At 45.8% G+C, this 15,219-nt stretch overlaps 1 protein-coding gene across 3 annotated transcripts in view; it reads right to left on the bottom strand.

Moving 5' to 3' along the window:
- AATK (apoptosis associated tyrosine kinase) overlaps positions 1 to 15,219 on the bottom strand; it is a 90,437-nt gene that overhangs the window by 10,270 nt on the left and 64,948 nt on the right. For all 3 annotated transcript variants that reach the window (XM_060764287.2, XM_060764286.2, XM_060764284.2), the window contains 8 exons: positions 12,556 to 12,635; positions 11,472 to 11,590; positions 9,433 to 9,520; positions 8,796 to 8,929; positions 6,305 to 6,389; positions 5,710 to 5,831; positions 4,059 to 4,208; positions 46 to 3,025 (listed from right to left, as the gene is read on the bottom strand). In XM_060764287.2, the coding sequence (XP_060620270.2) occupies positions 46 to 3,025; positions 4,059 to 4,208; positions 5,710 to 5,831; positions 6,305 to 6,389; positions 8,796 to 8,929; positions 9,433 to 9,520; positions 11,472 to 11,590; positions 12,556 to 12,635 (3,758 nt within the window). The remainder of the gene's footprint in view (positions 1 to 45; positions 3,026 to 4,058; positions 4,209 to 5,709; positions 5,832 to 6,304; positions 6,390 to 8,795; positions 8,930 to 9,432; positions 9,521 to 11,471; positions 11,591 to 12,555; positions 12,636 to 15,219) is intronic.

Consider the following 15,219-nt stretch of genomic DNA (forward strand, 5'->3'; position numbering starts at 1 on the left):
CCCATCCTCCTTTGCCCTCCAGCAAGACCCACAAAAACAAATCACCTGGTCAAAGAGGTAGACAGTGACATCTTCAATAAAGGAAACAGCTTTCTTCTTGCGTTCAAGGTCATCACAGAAGGTCTCCACCAGCAGGCTGGGCATCTTCAGCAGGCTACGCAGGTTGCGGGTACTGTGGCTTTCAGCAACCACAATGGGAACAGTGGGTGAGTCCTCCTCACTGTCCTCACTCTGGTCCTGGATGTTGTAGCATCGCACCTCCTCATCAGACTCATCACTGTCCTCTGTGTCCTCGTCCTCTTCCTCCAGGTCGGCAGGGACAGATGAAGGTTGGGATGGTGCAACGGACAAGTCTAGTGAGAGCCCAGTGCTGTTCTGAGGCTCTTCCTGATTGTTAACACCTTGTGCCACTTCCTCAGGGTGCTCCACATCCTTTGAGGCACTTTCTAGTCCTGCCTTCCCTACCCCTCCACCCTCCTCATCACCCACCACAGTAGGTACCTCTGGATCTACAACCACAGGTGACAAGTAGAAGGACCTGCTGCTAGAGGTCAATGTTTGGGGTACAGGGACAGTCCCCTCATCTTTACACTTAGGCAAGTTTGAGTCCAGTTCCTCTACAATCACTCCATTTGCCAACACCTCTTGTGACAAACTGGGACTGGTGCCTTCTCTTGTACCCTGCTCCTTAGTCACTGGAGACACACATTCCATGCTGTCTCTATCTGGGCAAGCGGGTTCAGGAGGAGAAGGGGACTGAGTTTCAGGGCCATTTTGGTCAAGGCTCTTACCCAATGCTTTGATGTGTACCTGGGAGACATCTGGCTCATGCCCTTCAGAACCATCACTGTCCCCTTCTTCACCATCCTCCTTGGTCCCCCCCTCAGCATCATAGTCAGAAAAGTAGGCTGAGTCACGGTAAGGGTTTTTCTCATCCAGGCCCTGCAGTCCGGTGCTAAATGAATCAGAGAGGCTGAGGTCTTTGGCTTGGCCCACCCCATTGTCATCCTGGGTCATCCCTACCTGAGGAAAAGACTCAGGATCTCGTGACTCATGAGGCTCCTTAAGGACAAATTCAGGTGACTCATAGTTCTCTGTGTCATAGCCACTGTCCAGGGCCTTTGGTTGGCTTGAGGGCACATAGGCTGTAGGGCTGAATGCTTCACAGGAGCTGGTGGTAGAAGGGATGTCCAATGATTCCAGGGAGTCAGGAGTCCCCACCTGCTTCTGCAAGGACTTGAAGGTGGGCATTATATCCTGGCGCTCAGTACAGTCAACTGAGAAGTCTGTGAAGACTCCAGATGTGAGCTCAGCCGTATCATCATCATCACTGCCCTCATCTAAGTCAGGGAAGCTAGTGCTTGAAACAGTCTTGTCTGGTGTCCTGTCCTGTTCACTGCAGGTACTCTTGCCACATTCTAGATTAATGTCCTGTAACACCTTGGGTGGAGGTTCAGATGAAGCCTCTTCTACAACTATTGGGTTTTCTCCAGCTATTGGCACATCACTTGTTAACTCTTCTGGCAAAGTGGTGACCTCAGCCGATGAGCTGTGGGCAGGATCTGGTGTAGACAATGGCAACGGTGATTCTGCTGCAACCAGATCTTTTTCCTCTGATGGCGGCATGCTGTCTTGCTGGCATTTCACTCCAACTTCTGTCAAGGGATCTTCTGCTGAGTCCTCTGCACCCATCTCTGTGCTGGCAACCTGGGCTGATGTCTTACCCTCTTTAGGCAAATCAATGTCAGGGCAAGGGGAGCCTGTGTGAGATGATGGCACATGCTCCTCACCCAGCAGGGCTGCTCGCAGGTCCCTGATTCCTAGCGTCGGCTCCTCTCTTGGCACTGTGCACAGTGGCTCGGCCATAAGCCCCTGAAAGGTGATCATGTGTCTATAGCACCAACTATCATTGGCTGGCAGTTCACACGGGGACAGTGGGTGGCTGTTGTTATTACTGGCTGAGGTGTTAGATGTCCAGTGCTTGTTGGACTCACCGTTCTTACCCCTTCTGCTCCTGGGACTGTCACCTGAGCTCTCGTCTTCCTCTTCATCCTCCTCTTCATCTTCTTGCTCCTCTTCCCCAATTTCCAAAGCTACTGATTCTGAAACGCTATCCTTATAGGTATAGGTCACTGAGGGAGAGACACCCAGTGGGTCTGCAAAGATGCCTTTTTGCAAGGATGGGATGGGCCACTCAGAGGCACCAGCCTCTTTTAGCAGGTAGTTCTCAGCACAGCCCTTTGGGGAGGCCTCATAATATAGGACCTCCTTGTCCCCTGGTCCTCCATAGGAGTAATAGTCAGGGGGTTCCCATATGCTCTCAGCATGTGCTGAGTGGCCCAGAAGGGGTTCCATGGTGAGGGAAACAGTGGGGCTACTGTTTGACTCATAGTGGCCCTCATTGGCTTGCCAGTGAGAAGAGCGGCCAAACTCTGGGCTGTAGGAACACATGGTGTAGTCAAGGTCGGCCCCACTGCCCTCGGAGGCTGCCTCTTCGATGCGGATGTAGTACTCACTGTTCAGGGAGGGGCTGTGGGCACTCAACACAGGCACTACACTTGGTGTATGCAGGCCTGGGCAGCCTTGCACTTTGCACTCATAGCAGGAGGGTGAGACCCCCAAGCTGAGTTGCCCACCACCACCCCCGCTGCTGCCACTGGCTGAATAGTAAAGCTCATGGTAGCGAGCAGCACCCCGGGGACTCATAGCTGAAGCTGGCAAGTGGTCGCCTTTGCCTTGATCCCATTTGTACTCAAAGTTGAGACCATGGCTGGTCTCCATGACAGTCAGGACATCATCACCATCATTGGAGAAATGCTCCAGGAGTGGGAAGGATGAAAGCTCAATGCCCATGTGGCTTGAGCCTGAGCCACCACCACCAGGTTTCATAGAGTTCCAGCGTCGCTCAAACTCTTCTTCTGCTTCTGAGGCACCCTTGGCACATAGGTAGGACAGCAGGAGGTGCACTTCCTCAGCAGTGGGGCGCTGCTCTGGTTGCAACCAGCAGAACTGCATTACTTCATACCTGCATACACAGAGAAGAGAATGGGAGTGAACTGCTGTCCAGTTGCTCCCTAGGCCAATACCCCTCTTCCAAAGCTGACCTTTATCTAGCAGTCCCACAGCTTGGTCCTTGCTAAGGCGATCCCATATACTGTAGAACATCTCCTTTTTGCTCCTATAGTCTTAAAGTTGGAAGATACTACAAACAAAGGGCCATCCAATCCAACCCACTACCATGCAGGAAAACACAATTAAAGCACTCCCTACAGATGGAGCCTCTTGTCTATCTTTTCTTTTTCTCAGCATTACATGCTTTTGCAAGTTTTGGCCTTGGTAGTCTTCATATTCTAGGAGGTCCTTTGCAACTCTATGTCATGTGCTGATGGAAAGAATAGGTTTTGCAAGGGCACATAATCTCTATCTCAAATTGTGCCATACTTTCACACCCAGTGGCTGTCACTGAAGGCAAAAGGACTTCATCCTGTATTAAATTATTGGAGGGCAGGATATACTGGCCTGTGGAATGGACTATTAGGCAGATCAAACTTTTTGCCCACAAGGATTGTAGGAAAATAGGGGCTGGGGAGAGAAGGGCCTGCCTCTCAACTTTCTTTTTAAAATGTAAACAGTCAACCATTTAATTCACTGAGAGATTTGGAAAATGGGTGGTACTGTTGTCTAATATTAACTTTTGGACACATTGTCTCTCTGTTTGGGCCATTCTATAATCTTTCATTTTCCATTTAAATACACCTACATACACCTGACTACAGGGCCTGCACTCCTGCAAGATGATGATCCAACAAAACTGTAATTGATTTGTCCTTTTAATAGGATGCAACTTTTCAAATTATTAGATGAAACCTTCTAATAAAAAGGTTGGGATACTGGGGCTAATGAAAGCTTGCCAGTATCTGCACATCCAAGTGGTACCCACCAGCCTCAAATACAGCCTCTGGTCATGAAGACTTTCTGAGTACTATGGTTCCTCAATGCCGCTCCCCCATCCCAAGAAATCACCCCACCCTCAAAAGGACTCTTTGCCCTGTACTCACCAACGGTCAGATAGTGAGAGTGGGAGTTGTGGCTTGGGGAGTTTCAGCTGCTGCTCCTTGATGGCATAGGTGAGCACCTGCCGGTCTGAGTAGTTACAGTAGGGCTGCCCACCCAACTCAAAGAGTTCCCAGATGGTCACACCCAATGACCTGCCAAGAAAGTGGTGGTCAGTTTACATGGAGTACCACAGCACAACTCTAGCCAGAGAGAGATGTGCTCAAGTACAGATGTGCAAGCCCCTGCAAAACATGTAATTGAATTATTTAGTAGATCCAGGATGCTTGCAAGTAGAGGGCTCTCAGTAAAGCCAATTAAAAGTTACTCCACAATGATATTATCTTATTCCTCCTTACCATTTTTGGTTTACAAATGGAAGAAATAATTGGAAAAGTATAGGGTAGTAACAAAAGTTAAAAGGCAATGTGGGCAACAATCTTGTGAAAATAGCATAAGGCACTTTCTGGATCAGTGGCAGGGAGAAAGCAGAGAAATCTGTCTCTGTTGGCAGGGAAATCTGTCTTGATGGCTTCCAAGCAGGTCAAGACTCAGCAGGGCAACTTTCCTAATAGAAGCATTCCTTCTGCTGCCATCTCTTCCCCTTCTATTTCAGTACCTGTGTCCATTTGTGTGTGCATGTATGAGTGTGTGTATGGAGTGACTTGAGAAACTGCACATCACTTCTGGTGTGTGAGAACTGGCCATCAGCAAGGATGTTGCCCAGGAGATGCACTAATGTTTTTGATGTTTTATCATCTATGTGGGAGGCTTCTCTCATGTCCCTGCATGGGGAGCTGGAACTGACAGAGGGAGCTCATCCACACTCTCCTTGAATTTGAACCTCCGACCTGTCGGTCATCAATCCTTTAACCCACTGTGCCACCAGGTTACATACATACACATACATGTACGCCCCTATACTGCCAACTATGCCAGCTTAATGAAACCAGTCAACTGGATTGTGGCCATTATTTTGACCCTCTAATTTTTTTGTCGTGTCAGGAGTGACTTGAAAAACCACAAGTCGCTTCTGGTGTGAGAGGATGTTGCCCAGGGGACGCCCGGATGATTTGATGTTTTTATCATCCTTGTGGGAGGATTCTCTCATGTACCCACATGAGGAGCTGGAGCTGATAGAGGGAGCGCATCCATCTCTCCCCGGACTCGAACCTGTGACCTGTTGGTTTTCAGTCCTGCTGGCACAAAGGTTTAACCCACTGCACCACCAGGGGCTCCTTGACCCTCTATAAAATGGCATAAATGAAGCTAGGCAGAGCAATTATACAATAAAAGCATCAATGTGGTAAACAGAAAGCAGCTAATAATGGAAATATTGATAGAGTTATGAAAATGAGACAACATAGTGGGATAAAAAAACCCAAATAGTCCCCCTAATAAAACTAAATAAGCATGCTAACCATAACAGACAGAATAAAGAACTAGGTATAGGTTGCTTACAAATACCAAGATCCTAAATCAGGAAGATCTATTCAACTGGCAACTGTCCCCATAATCTTATCATTATGATATCATTGTAACACATGTACACACACGCACACACATATGCATGATGGGGTTACAGCCCTTCTAAAAGAGTAAGAAGATATCCCTTTCCCATCCCTTTTCACAACAGAAGATTCTCTTGGTTCTCACCAAATATTGCTGGTCTTGGTCTGGTCGACAATAAGGAGGTTGCCATGTACCTCATCAATGAGCTCAGGTGCCACCCAGCGCAAAGGTACCCACAGTTGGTCAGCTGTCACAAAGTAGTCATCCTGCCGGGCATGCAGAGCCAAAACAAGTCCATGTCAAACCAGCACCAACAGAAACAATAATCAGGTCAAGCCAGCCTCCCCCATTGAAATTCCAACCTCTGCCAACAATGGAAGCATTCAAAGGCTGGCATGGAGAATATGGCTGGCTCCTCTATGCCCCATCCCTTTTGCCTCCCACTCTCAGCCATAGGAATATTACAATGGTTATTGAAGGAACTGGCAGTCCCCACACAGTCTGCCTCAAGCATGCAGTCTCATCAGGTACTCTGCATGAAGTCCAGGCTTCAGGTCTTTGTATGCATATATTATACTTCTGTTCTCCCTTCCATTTCTTCTCCCACTAACTGTCTACATTTGGAGCCAAGCACCCCCCAACCTAAGATGGCTCACCTCACTGTTGGTCTTGCAAGCCCACTACATGAACACTGCTAACACTGAACATGCTCCTTCTTACTACCCCAAAGCAGACTTACTTTGTATTTGCAGTGAGAAAGCCCATAGTCGCCAATTTTGACAGTCAGGTCAGCTGTGAGTAAGCAATTTCGCAGTGCCAGGTCACTAGATAGAAGAAACACACAACTTCATTTATACAACAGAAGATATGAAATGCTGGACCAGCCCAGTGGACTTCATACATTCATGTGACCTCCATCAGGCCTAAGCACTAAATGAGGAAGAACTGATGGGACAAAAATTCATATCTGCTCTTAAAGAGTTTTCTGAACCAAGACACTGACAAATCTCTTACTAGTATTGACTAAAAGGTGCCATGAATTAGATTCAAAAGAGGGGGGGGGATTCAAAGACCATCCATTAATCACAGACCCAACTGACATCATTAAAACATCTGATTAATTCTGTGGTCAGCAGCCCACCCTTCATCTGATTTTCAAATGCATAACTACTCCCTCATCCCAGTTCTGTTACAGCATTTACTCAATGGGCCCAATATAATTCCAGGCCAGCATCAAATGCTTGCCTCTCTGTATTCTACAATGCATTTTTAGGTTTTTTGATAGCCTGGTACACAGAACACAACCTACATTTTTAAAAGGCACACATGCATGGAACCTGACCATGATCAGTTTTCCATGACTCAAGAATGGGGAATCTTTACTTAGCAAGGATCCCAGATCCTCTCCAAGGCCTTTACAATATTTCACACCTTAAGCAGCTCCTTTGGGAGAAAAGAACAGAAATAAAATAAAAAAGCTCAACCTATTTTTTTCAAAATTTCAAACCATTCCTGCAGCTGTAGAGCCCAACATTGACCCACATATCCATAGTGACTGCCTCTTTTGTCTTCCCTTTATAGTCCACTCAAAGTCATGTTACCTTTTCCTTTCATTGGACAATCTATGATATGAAACAATGTAATTCAACCACATTTATCTTGCTAAAATCCATTTTGAGGAAGTATCTTTATTAGGAACAACTAAAAAGCTGCAACAGTGTGTAAATGTTTACATTTCTCCAGTACTGAGACTGAGTTGAACTCAATTCCAGGATGAAGACTGCAAACTTTAGGAGTCACTAGTAGATGTGCAGGTATTTTGCTGCTAGCAACACACGGAGATGGGATGGAGAAGCAAAGTTGGTTCACCATTTCTAAATTCACAATGTAAGGTCCTGAGGCTGTACAGATCAGAAGTACAGTGAAACACCACAGCACTTAGTTAGCAAAGCTTGACAATTTCAAAGCCTGGACATTTTTGTGGTTGGGTCAATGTCCTGAGTCAGCGATTCTCCCACCCCACCCCACCCCACAGCGCTCTTCTTTTAACCCTGAAGAATGGTTGTCCGTCATCAGAAGATGGCAGAGCTCACCCTCTTCAACAAAATCACTGATGCTGGAGTCTTTGAGTGCCACTCACTCAGCACCAGGATATTGTTGGGGACGAGGAGCAGCTGGAGAAGAAAAGAGCAGGAGCTGTGAAAAAATCCATGGTGGAATGGTTTCTTGCTGCAAACCTAAATGTTGGTGCCTGTACTCCCAGGAAAGGCAAGAGGAAAGAAGAAAGAAGTTGCTGCAGGGCTGGTCATTCCTAATGAACACAAAGGTATGCTACATGCCCCCACGGCATCCTCAAACTGGCTCTAGCGGGAGTAGCAGTCTGAACATTGGGTTTGAATATGCACTCTGCCACGGAAACCCATTGGGTGACTTCAGTTTTCATCCCAGAAGAAGGCCATGGCAACCCCACTTTGAACAAATCTTGTCAAGCAAATTCCTGGATAAGTTTGCCTTAAAAATGACTTGATGATACACAACAATACATTGCCTTGAGGTAACTTATGGCTCACATTCTCTCCAAGCTCACAGCTTTCATCCCAAGAAGTATTGACATCACCATTTCTCAGCTCTTGCCAATTCTGTCCCACAATGGATCATGGGCACCAAAGTGGTTTAACATAAAAGCAATGTTTGTGTTTCTTTTAAGAGAGCCAGCATGTTGTCATGGTTTGAGTGTGGGGACTAGAACTCTGGGAAACCAGAGTTTGAAACCCTGCTCAGTCATGAAATCTCACTGGATAATCCTAGGAGTGCAGTGGTTTGTGTACTGGACAAGGGCTCTGGGAGACCAGGGGATGAATTCCTTTTCAGGCATGAAAAGTCACTGGGATGGCCTTGAGCATGTTACACTTCCTTAGCCTTAGAGGAAGGCAGTCACAAATATTATCTGGCCAAATCTTGCAAGAAAACTCCAAAACACCAATATTTTTTCTTCTGTGAGATAATACCATTTCCTCCACTGCCCAGTCACCAGGCCTAAGAATTTGGCCTGCGCCTGCCACCACACTAAATTCTTATAAGTACAGCAACACTTTCCTCTTGCAATGGACCAGAAGATGGATGGTAGAGCACAACCTCTGCATATAAAAGCTTTCGGGTTCAAACCTTGAGTTTCCTATACACCTGAAGTAAAAATGTGGAAAGACACCAGTTATGAATACTTTACTCACCTATGTACATAGTTGTTGCGGTGAAGGTGCAGCAAGCCACAGGACACCTCGCAGGCCATGCGTTGCAGCGTCAGGGGGTCAGGAGCCAGGGCTTCAGCGGCATGGCAGCTCCTGAGGTAGCCCTTCAGGTCACCCTGTCAGGGTGGCAGCAGCAGCAGGGTTACCCATGGCTACATCACCACTGCCCAGGGACCTCTCTTGTGAGGTCTCAATGGGTGGGTGGGTTGGAGAAGAACAAGAAAGAAAAAGCATCTCTGCAATGCAGTCAAAAGGTTGATGCCAAGCCACAAAGAAGGCCCAAATTAGGGGGAAACATATGAACTAAATCACCAGCACATAGAGCAGAAGCATCAAGACATAAAAATCTTTAGGCCCCTTAAGCCCAACCATGTTATCTGCACCCAGCCTCTAAGGATAAAAAACTAGACATGCTGTGAAGCAAGTGGATATATGAGAAACTATTGTAGGAAATAGTAAATGCAAACCTAAAATAGGGTTGGCTCTTGGGCAGTGAGTTTGTTTGTTTACATGTCCCAGCACTCAGGGGCTATGCTTGCAATCAGGAGCAAAAAATGGATGGAGAGGACTGTGTGTGAGAGAGAGGAGGCCATGAGATTTCCCTCTATTAATGACTCACCAGCGGGCAGAACTCCATCACCAGCAGATAAGGTGTCACTTCGGCACACTGGGCCAAGCACTGCAGAAGATTGGTGTGCTGGAGCGCTCTGTGAAGCATGGAAGAAATTGAAAGAGCGGGAGGGAACAATGGAGGGAGATGGAGGGAGAAAGAGAGAGAAGAAAGAGAAAATGAGAATAGGATCAGAAGGATGCAAGCATGGGGAAGTCTCCAAAGTTGATGGGCTGAGGAAAATTTGCATAGCTGGCAAAGGACCTCAGGATGGACCAAAGAATATCAGCACTGCAGAGCAAAGAAAGCTTTAAAAGGATCCTTGAGGGAAATGGTAGTGGAACAGCTGTGGATCACTAGGAAAACAAGGAATAGGGAAGACTGAAGCTATGTCAGCCAATTCCCTTGTTTTAGGACTACAACTTCCAAAATCCTGCAGCCAACAATAGGTTTATAAGGATATACGGAAGAGCTCTGATGACACGACCTTGTATGGGTAACTGATAAATAGGTCCTAAGCTGTGCCAGCTACCCCAACTTGGCCAAGAACAATAGGGAGGTTGTTTCTTCATGAGTCAGTACAGTCATTCATTGCTCTCCCACTATTGTATCTTCTCTTATTTCCTATGCCTCTGTCAACTCCTCCCCCCACCCAATTTCAAACTGCAACCTCTCTAACTTCTCAGACTTCACCAAGATTCCTCATGTGTGCCAGCCCATACTGAGGGGACACAGAAACAAAATCATTTGTTCTGGACAAATAATATACTATGAAGGGTACAAGATGACATCAAAAGTTCTTGGAAGACAGGCACAGAGTTTGAAACCATTCCAAATTTCTGAAACCATTCTGAATTTCAGTACTATCCTGCAGCCAACAATAGGTTTATAAGGGTATATGGAAGGGTTCTGATGACACAACCTTGTATGGGTAACAGATAAATAGGTCCTAAGCTGTGCCAGCTACCCCGACTTGGCCAAGAACAATGGGGCGGTTGTTTCTTCATGTTTAGGAACTATGTTTTATTCTAAAGATATTTTCTCTGTTGTGGTTCCTTAAGCTCTTTGTAACATTTTAGATATTTCTGCTAGTTCACAGGTCTAAGATTTTTAATGTCTGTGCTGCTTGTTTTCTCATGATGGTTATCATGACAGTCATATCTTCCTGCTGCTTTTAATTTTTAATATCATATTTTCCATTATTATGTTTTCAGTTTTGTCCTTCATATTGCAAGCTACCTTAAGAACAATTATGCAAAAGAGGGAAGGAGTAGATCATCATCTATATTCCACCAAATAACTCTGGACATACCATAATTTTTATGATTTCAGAAGCTAAGTAGAGTTAAGTGAGGTTGATATTTGCATGGAATGGCAGGAATTGCTGAGTTGGACCAGGAAATAAACTTTCAGAGACCTTGGACAGCAATTACTGCCACACAGGAGTCAAAGGTACTAGTGGTCTAGTTGACCAGCAGTCTTAGACTAATTCTATGTTTTCATCTGCTGCTCCTCTTCTTCCTCCTTTCTAGCTCCACAATTAATGTGGATTCAGTTGTGATCTTCTTTTTTGTCACTCATGGAGTTAAGTCTTAGTTCCAGGAAGTCATGAAGCTGCTCCTCATCATGACTGATGTTACAGTTCAGATACATTTCCACCCTCTAACCAATGGCATAGAAGGCGTTTTCCACCATCTTCTTCCCTGAGCTCCAACTAGAGCTACAAGGAATGAATAAAGATGTAACTATAGCACAGATAGCACAGACGGGATTTGTCACTGATGGAAGACATTCTGCAAAGTCAATTATCTCAATGTAGAAAGAAAAGATGGGACTGTATCCATATGTGACAATTTTGAGAGCTATGGGAATGAGGACCATCAAAGTCCCTGGCTGCATCCTATTAAGGATGGACTTCCTTAATAGGCTCAATAGACTTCCCACTGAGAAGATCCCTGTGAGATCAGACCAAAGGCACCCTAATCCTGCTTTTTGTTCCCACAGTGGCTAAGAAACTACTAATGCAAGCAGGACATGAGTAAACCTACCTGTATGGCTGGGCCTCTTCCAGGAACTGCATTTGATCTTGCACACTGGCACTGGCCTTGAGCTCTTTCACAACCACCTGAGTGCTACTCAGCCCTGCATTCACCTCACCGAGGAACACCTAGAATGAGGGAAACACACATACAGACCCATACATGCAAACAGAAAGTCACTGAATCTTAGACCTTTACTATAAAATGATGTCACTACATGGGCCAGGATCATTCTTGTCTAGTATATGATAAAAGGAGCTGTCCTTTACCTTCTTGTACGATACATCTCATTCCAGGTATTGCAACAACAGCCGAGAAGCCTGAGGACAGTCAAGATACTTGCTCATGGTCACTGACTGGTTGCATGAAGTGCATCTAGTCACATTCCAGATCCCCCTGTGCTCTTGGGGAAGGAGAAGTCACTTCATGCTGGAGCTGTGCTTCTTCCCCAGGTGCTCAAGGGCAGCCAGTATTTGCCAAGATGCACTTCCAAAGCCAATTGGGAATGAAGGAATTGAAACTACACCTGTGAGTACCTAAGATGTACTTACACACTCACACAACAGTGTAAAATATTGGCAGAAACTCTCACTCCACTAATGTGCTTATTGGATCTTGGCCTTAACCCATTAGATGAATCCTCCATTAAGCAACTACCATGGCAGAATATGATTCAGAAGTGACTTAGCAATGTTTTTGCATGCATCAAGACAATGTAAGCAAATGCTTAATAAAGTCAATGCACAAACTAAAAGTTCACACACTATCAAGTCATATGTCCATAAGTTACTTCTAATATATTACCCCAGCTTCCAGAATCCTCAACATTCATGCTGCCTAGGAGGTGCTTAAATTTTAAAACATAGCTACTTCCATGCCCTAGGGTCAAAGCCAGAATTAAGATGGTCATTTGTAGCCTGTACTCAAGAACACATTGTTTCACTCTGATTCTCATGTGAGCAATAATCAAAGGGAACACTAAGAAGGAAGACAGATGTAATCTGTAGCATCAATGCTATTCTGTTACTTCTTCCTACCACCTTATCCATGCACCCTTGCATCCATATGTCTTAAATCAGCAATAGGCACTTACCTTGCCAAACCATCCATGGCCAATTTCCTTGAGGTACAGCAGGCTGTGGCGCCCCAGGTCAGTGGACTTGAGCAGCTGCACTGTGAAGGAGCACAGAGAGCGGCCTCAACATCTGCATGTCTCATTCTCGCCTTCCACAGAAGGCAGGGATCTTGGGCAGAAGGCAGCCTGCTTGTTCAGACATTAGCAGACCCACAAGTTAAAGAGGGCACAGCAGTTCTTGAGCTATTTCAGATGTTTGCTGCATTGCTGCTCATCGACAGAGTACAACCAAGACCAGAGGTAGGTAAAGCCCCTTGCACATATGGATCTACACACAAGGGCTTCTCTGCCACAGACAGCTTTCAAACAGCAGAAAATGGCTTTGAGAACTGCATCCAACTGAGTGGGCAGTCCCATGTCCCCAAAAAGCAGGCGGTGCCAACCCTTCGCCCCCTCAGTGCCAGACTCCACCGTTCCTGTCACCCTACAAAGCAAAAGCCCTATTGTTGTGTCCAGCAGTGGTGGCTGCAGCTGGACACTCAACCCATTATCTATGGGCCCATTCAGACTGCACAAAGACAAGGCACCGGGCAAAACAGCGTGGGCAGAGTAGCAGGAAGATACCGCATGCATGGATGGCTGGATGTCTTTGCCATCCTGCCCACCCATCAGAACAAGCCTAAGATTCCTTAGTCCTTTCACGTGGTAAGGAATGCAAGGTCTGTGGGAGCTGGAGACCAAAGGCCTCTGTCTCAGAAGCAGGAAGGGAATTGTAATATTTAAATCAAGAGCTGCTAAGATGAAAAAGTGAAGGTCATACTATTTCCACTTCATAGAGGCTGAGGCCACGATCACCTGTAATTCATATCTAGCTCCCTACTTTGCCTCTTAATGTAGTGGGGCACCTCTTCTGGTGTTTTCCTTAGATGTACCGCCTAGAGCACATTCCCTACAAAATCCTCTGCATCCTTTGTGTGTGTGTGTGTGTGGGGGGGGGGGGGGATAGTTGTCCTGCCACCCTTCACCCAGAAGATGGCACTGAAGAATCACAGGCCAGAATGCCCATCTGCGAGAAGCCAGAAAAATCTGGAAGATACTAGTTTGGGGGGGGGGGGGGTGGAATGCAAGAATAGCAGTACAGCTTTGCAGTAATATGGGGACACAAAGTCCTAGTGCCCAAAACACAGGGATTTAGCTAATGACAGGCATCTCTCCCTCTTGTGGTTTCCTTTTGTATGCCAGCACTGAAATACTGCTGTGATAAATCTGAAGACTTCCTTCCTTGTGCCCCTTCATTCCATTGTGTAGTGGAGGAAGCAGAGAGGAGGAACTCATCATGTTCTTGGCACATACTGTAACATAACAAGCAGTATCGAGATTCCACTATCCACTGAATGAAAATACTTCTTTTAAATCCAAAAAGCAATTCTTGATTTTGATGTTTTATACAAGGGATGCCATTTTATTGCACCACTGTATATACTGGGACTTAAGAATCCAAAGATTTTGATATCCATGTCGATTCCAAAACCAAACCTCAGCTGATACCCACTGTACTGCTAGCAGATCTTGAGGAAGTAAGAACTGTTATACAATAATAGTAGTGAGATGATGAGCCAAAAGAAGCAAAACCTTTAGGTGCTCTAAGTGAGTTGCCACAAACAGCAGCAGCAGCAGCAACTACACTCATTTTCTTTCTCGCCTACTTGCAACTGCTGCCCATGGCAACAGAGCATCCACATCCCAGGGAAAATGTGGGTGATGGGAAGAAAAGATTTGATCCAAGCAGATATAGTTTCCACCCAGCAGCTGCAAGTGGGTAGCAAGGCAGAGCCCATTCATACCTCATGGCAGTGATAATACAAGAGAGCGGAGAGCGAGAAGAGAAGATGGGGGTCCTTGCCCTTGCACTACGTGACAGATTGCCTGGCTTTGGAGGGTTGGGAACACAGCACTTGAATGTCTATGCTTCATTTGGAGCTTAGAGGCCTTGAAAGGAATGGAGGCACTTGGGAATCAGGTGTGTATGGGCTCATGCCATCACAGTGTTATGTTTTATTTTAGGTTGCTTGAATACCAGCCAGGTTGGTCGATTAGTTCCAGAAAGGTGGTCTGTGGTTTTGGTGAAGAGGAGGCAAAACAACTCAGGCTACATTTTACTAAACTGGTATCTTTGGGTAAAAGGGGTGTCTTCATGTTCATAACAAACAAAAGAACCCAGGATTCTGAAGTAATGTCCTACCTAAATCAAGAGTTGTCATCTTTCTATACTAATCATGGCAGCAACTCTTGGATTTTTTTTCATGTATTCAAAAACCTGAAACTTGCCTTATAAAAATTTATCCTCAAGACAGCCTACAACAACAAGATATCAGGCAATATAAAAAAATACCCAAATACTAGTCATAACAAAAGACAATATAAAAGCCCAAAACCTCATTAATAAGCAGTCTGTAAGACCAAGATAATAATAAATGGGGAAACATCAATTTATCTGGAGCCTCTGGTGGCATAATGTGCTAAACCAGGAATCCTCAAACTGTGGCCCTCCAGCTGTTTGGGCCTTCAGCTCCCTGAATTCCTGACAATTGAACAAGGTCATTAAGGCTTCTGGGAGTTGGAGGCCCAAACAGCTGCAGGGCCACAGTTTGAGGATGCCTGGGCTAATCCCTTGTGCCAGCA

This window comes from Anolis sagrei, chromosome 2, assembly GCF_037176765.1.
Source record: "Anolis sagrei isolate rAnoSag1 chromosome 2, rAnoSag1.mat, whole genome shotgun sequence".
Taxonomy (NCBI): domain Eukaryota; kingdom Metazoa; phylum Chordata; class Lepidosauria; order Squamata; family Dactyloidae; genus Anolis; species Anolis sagrei.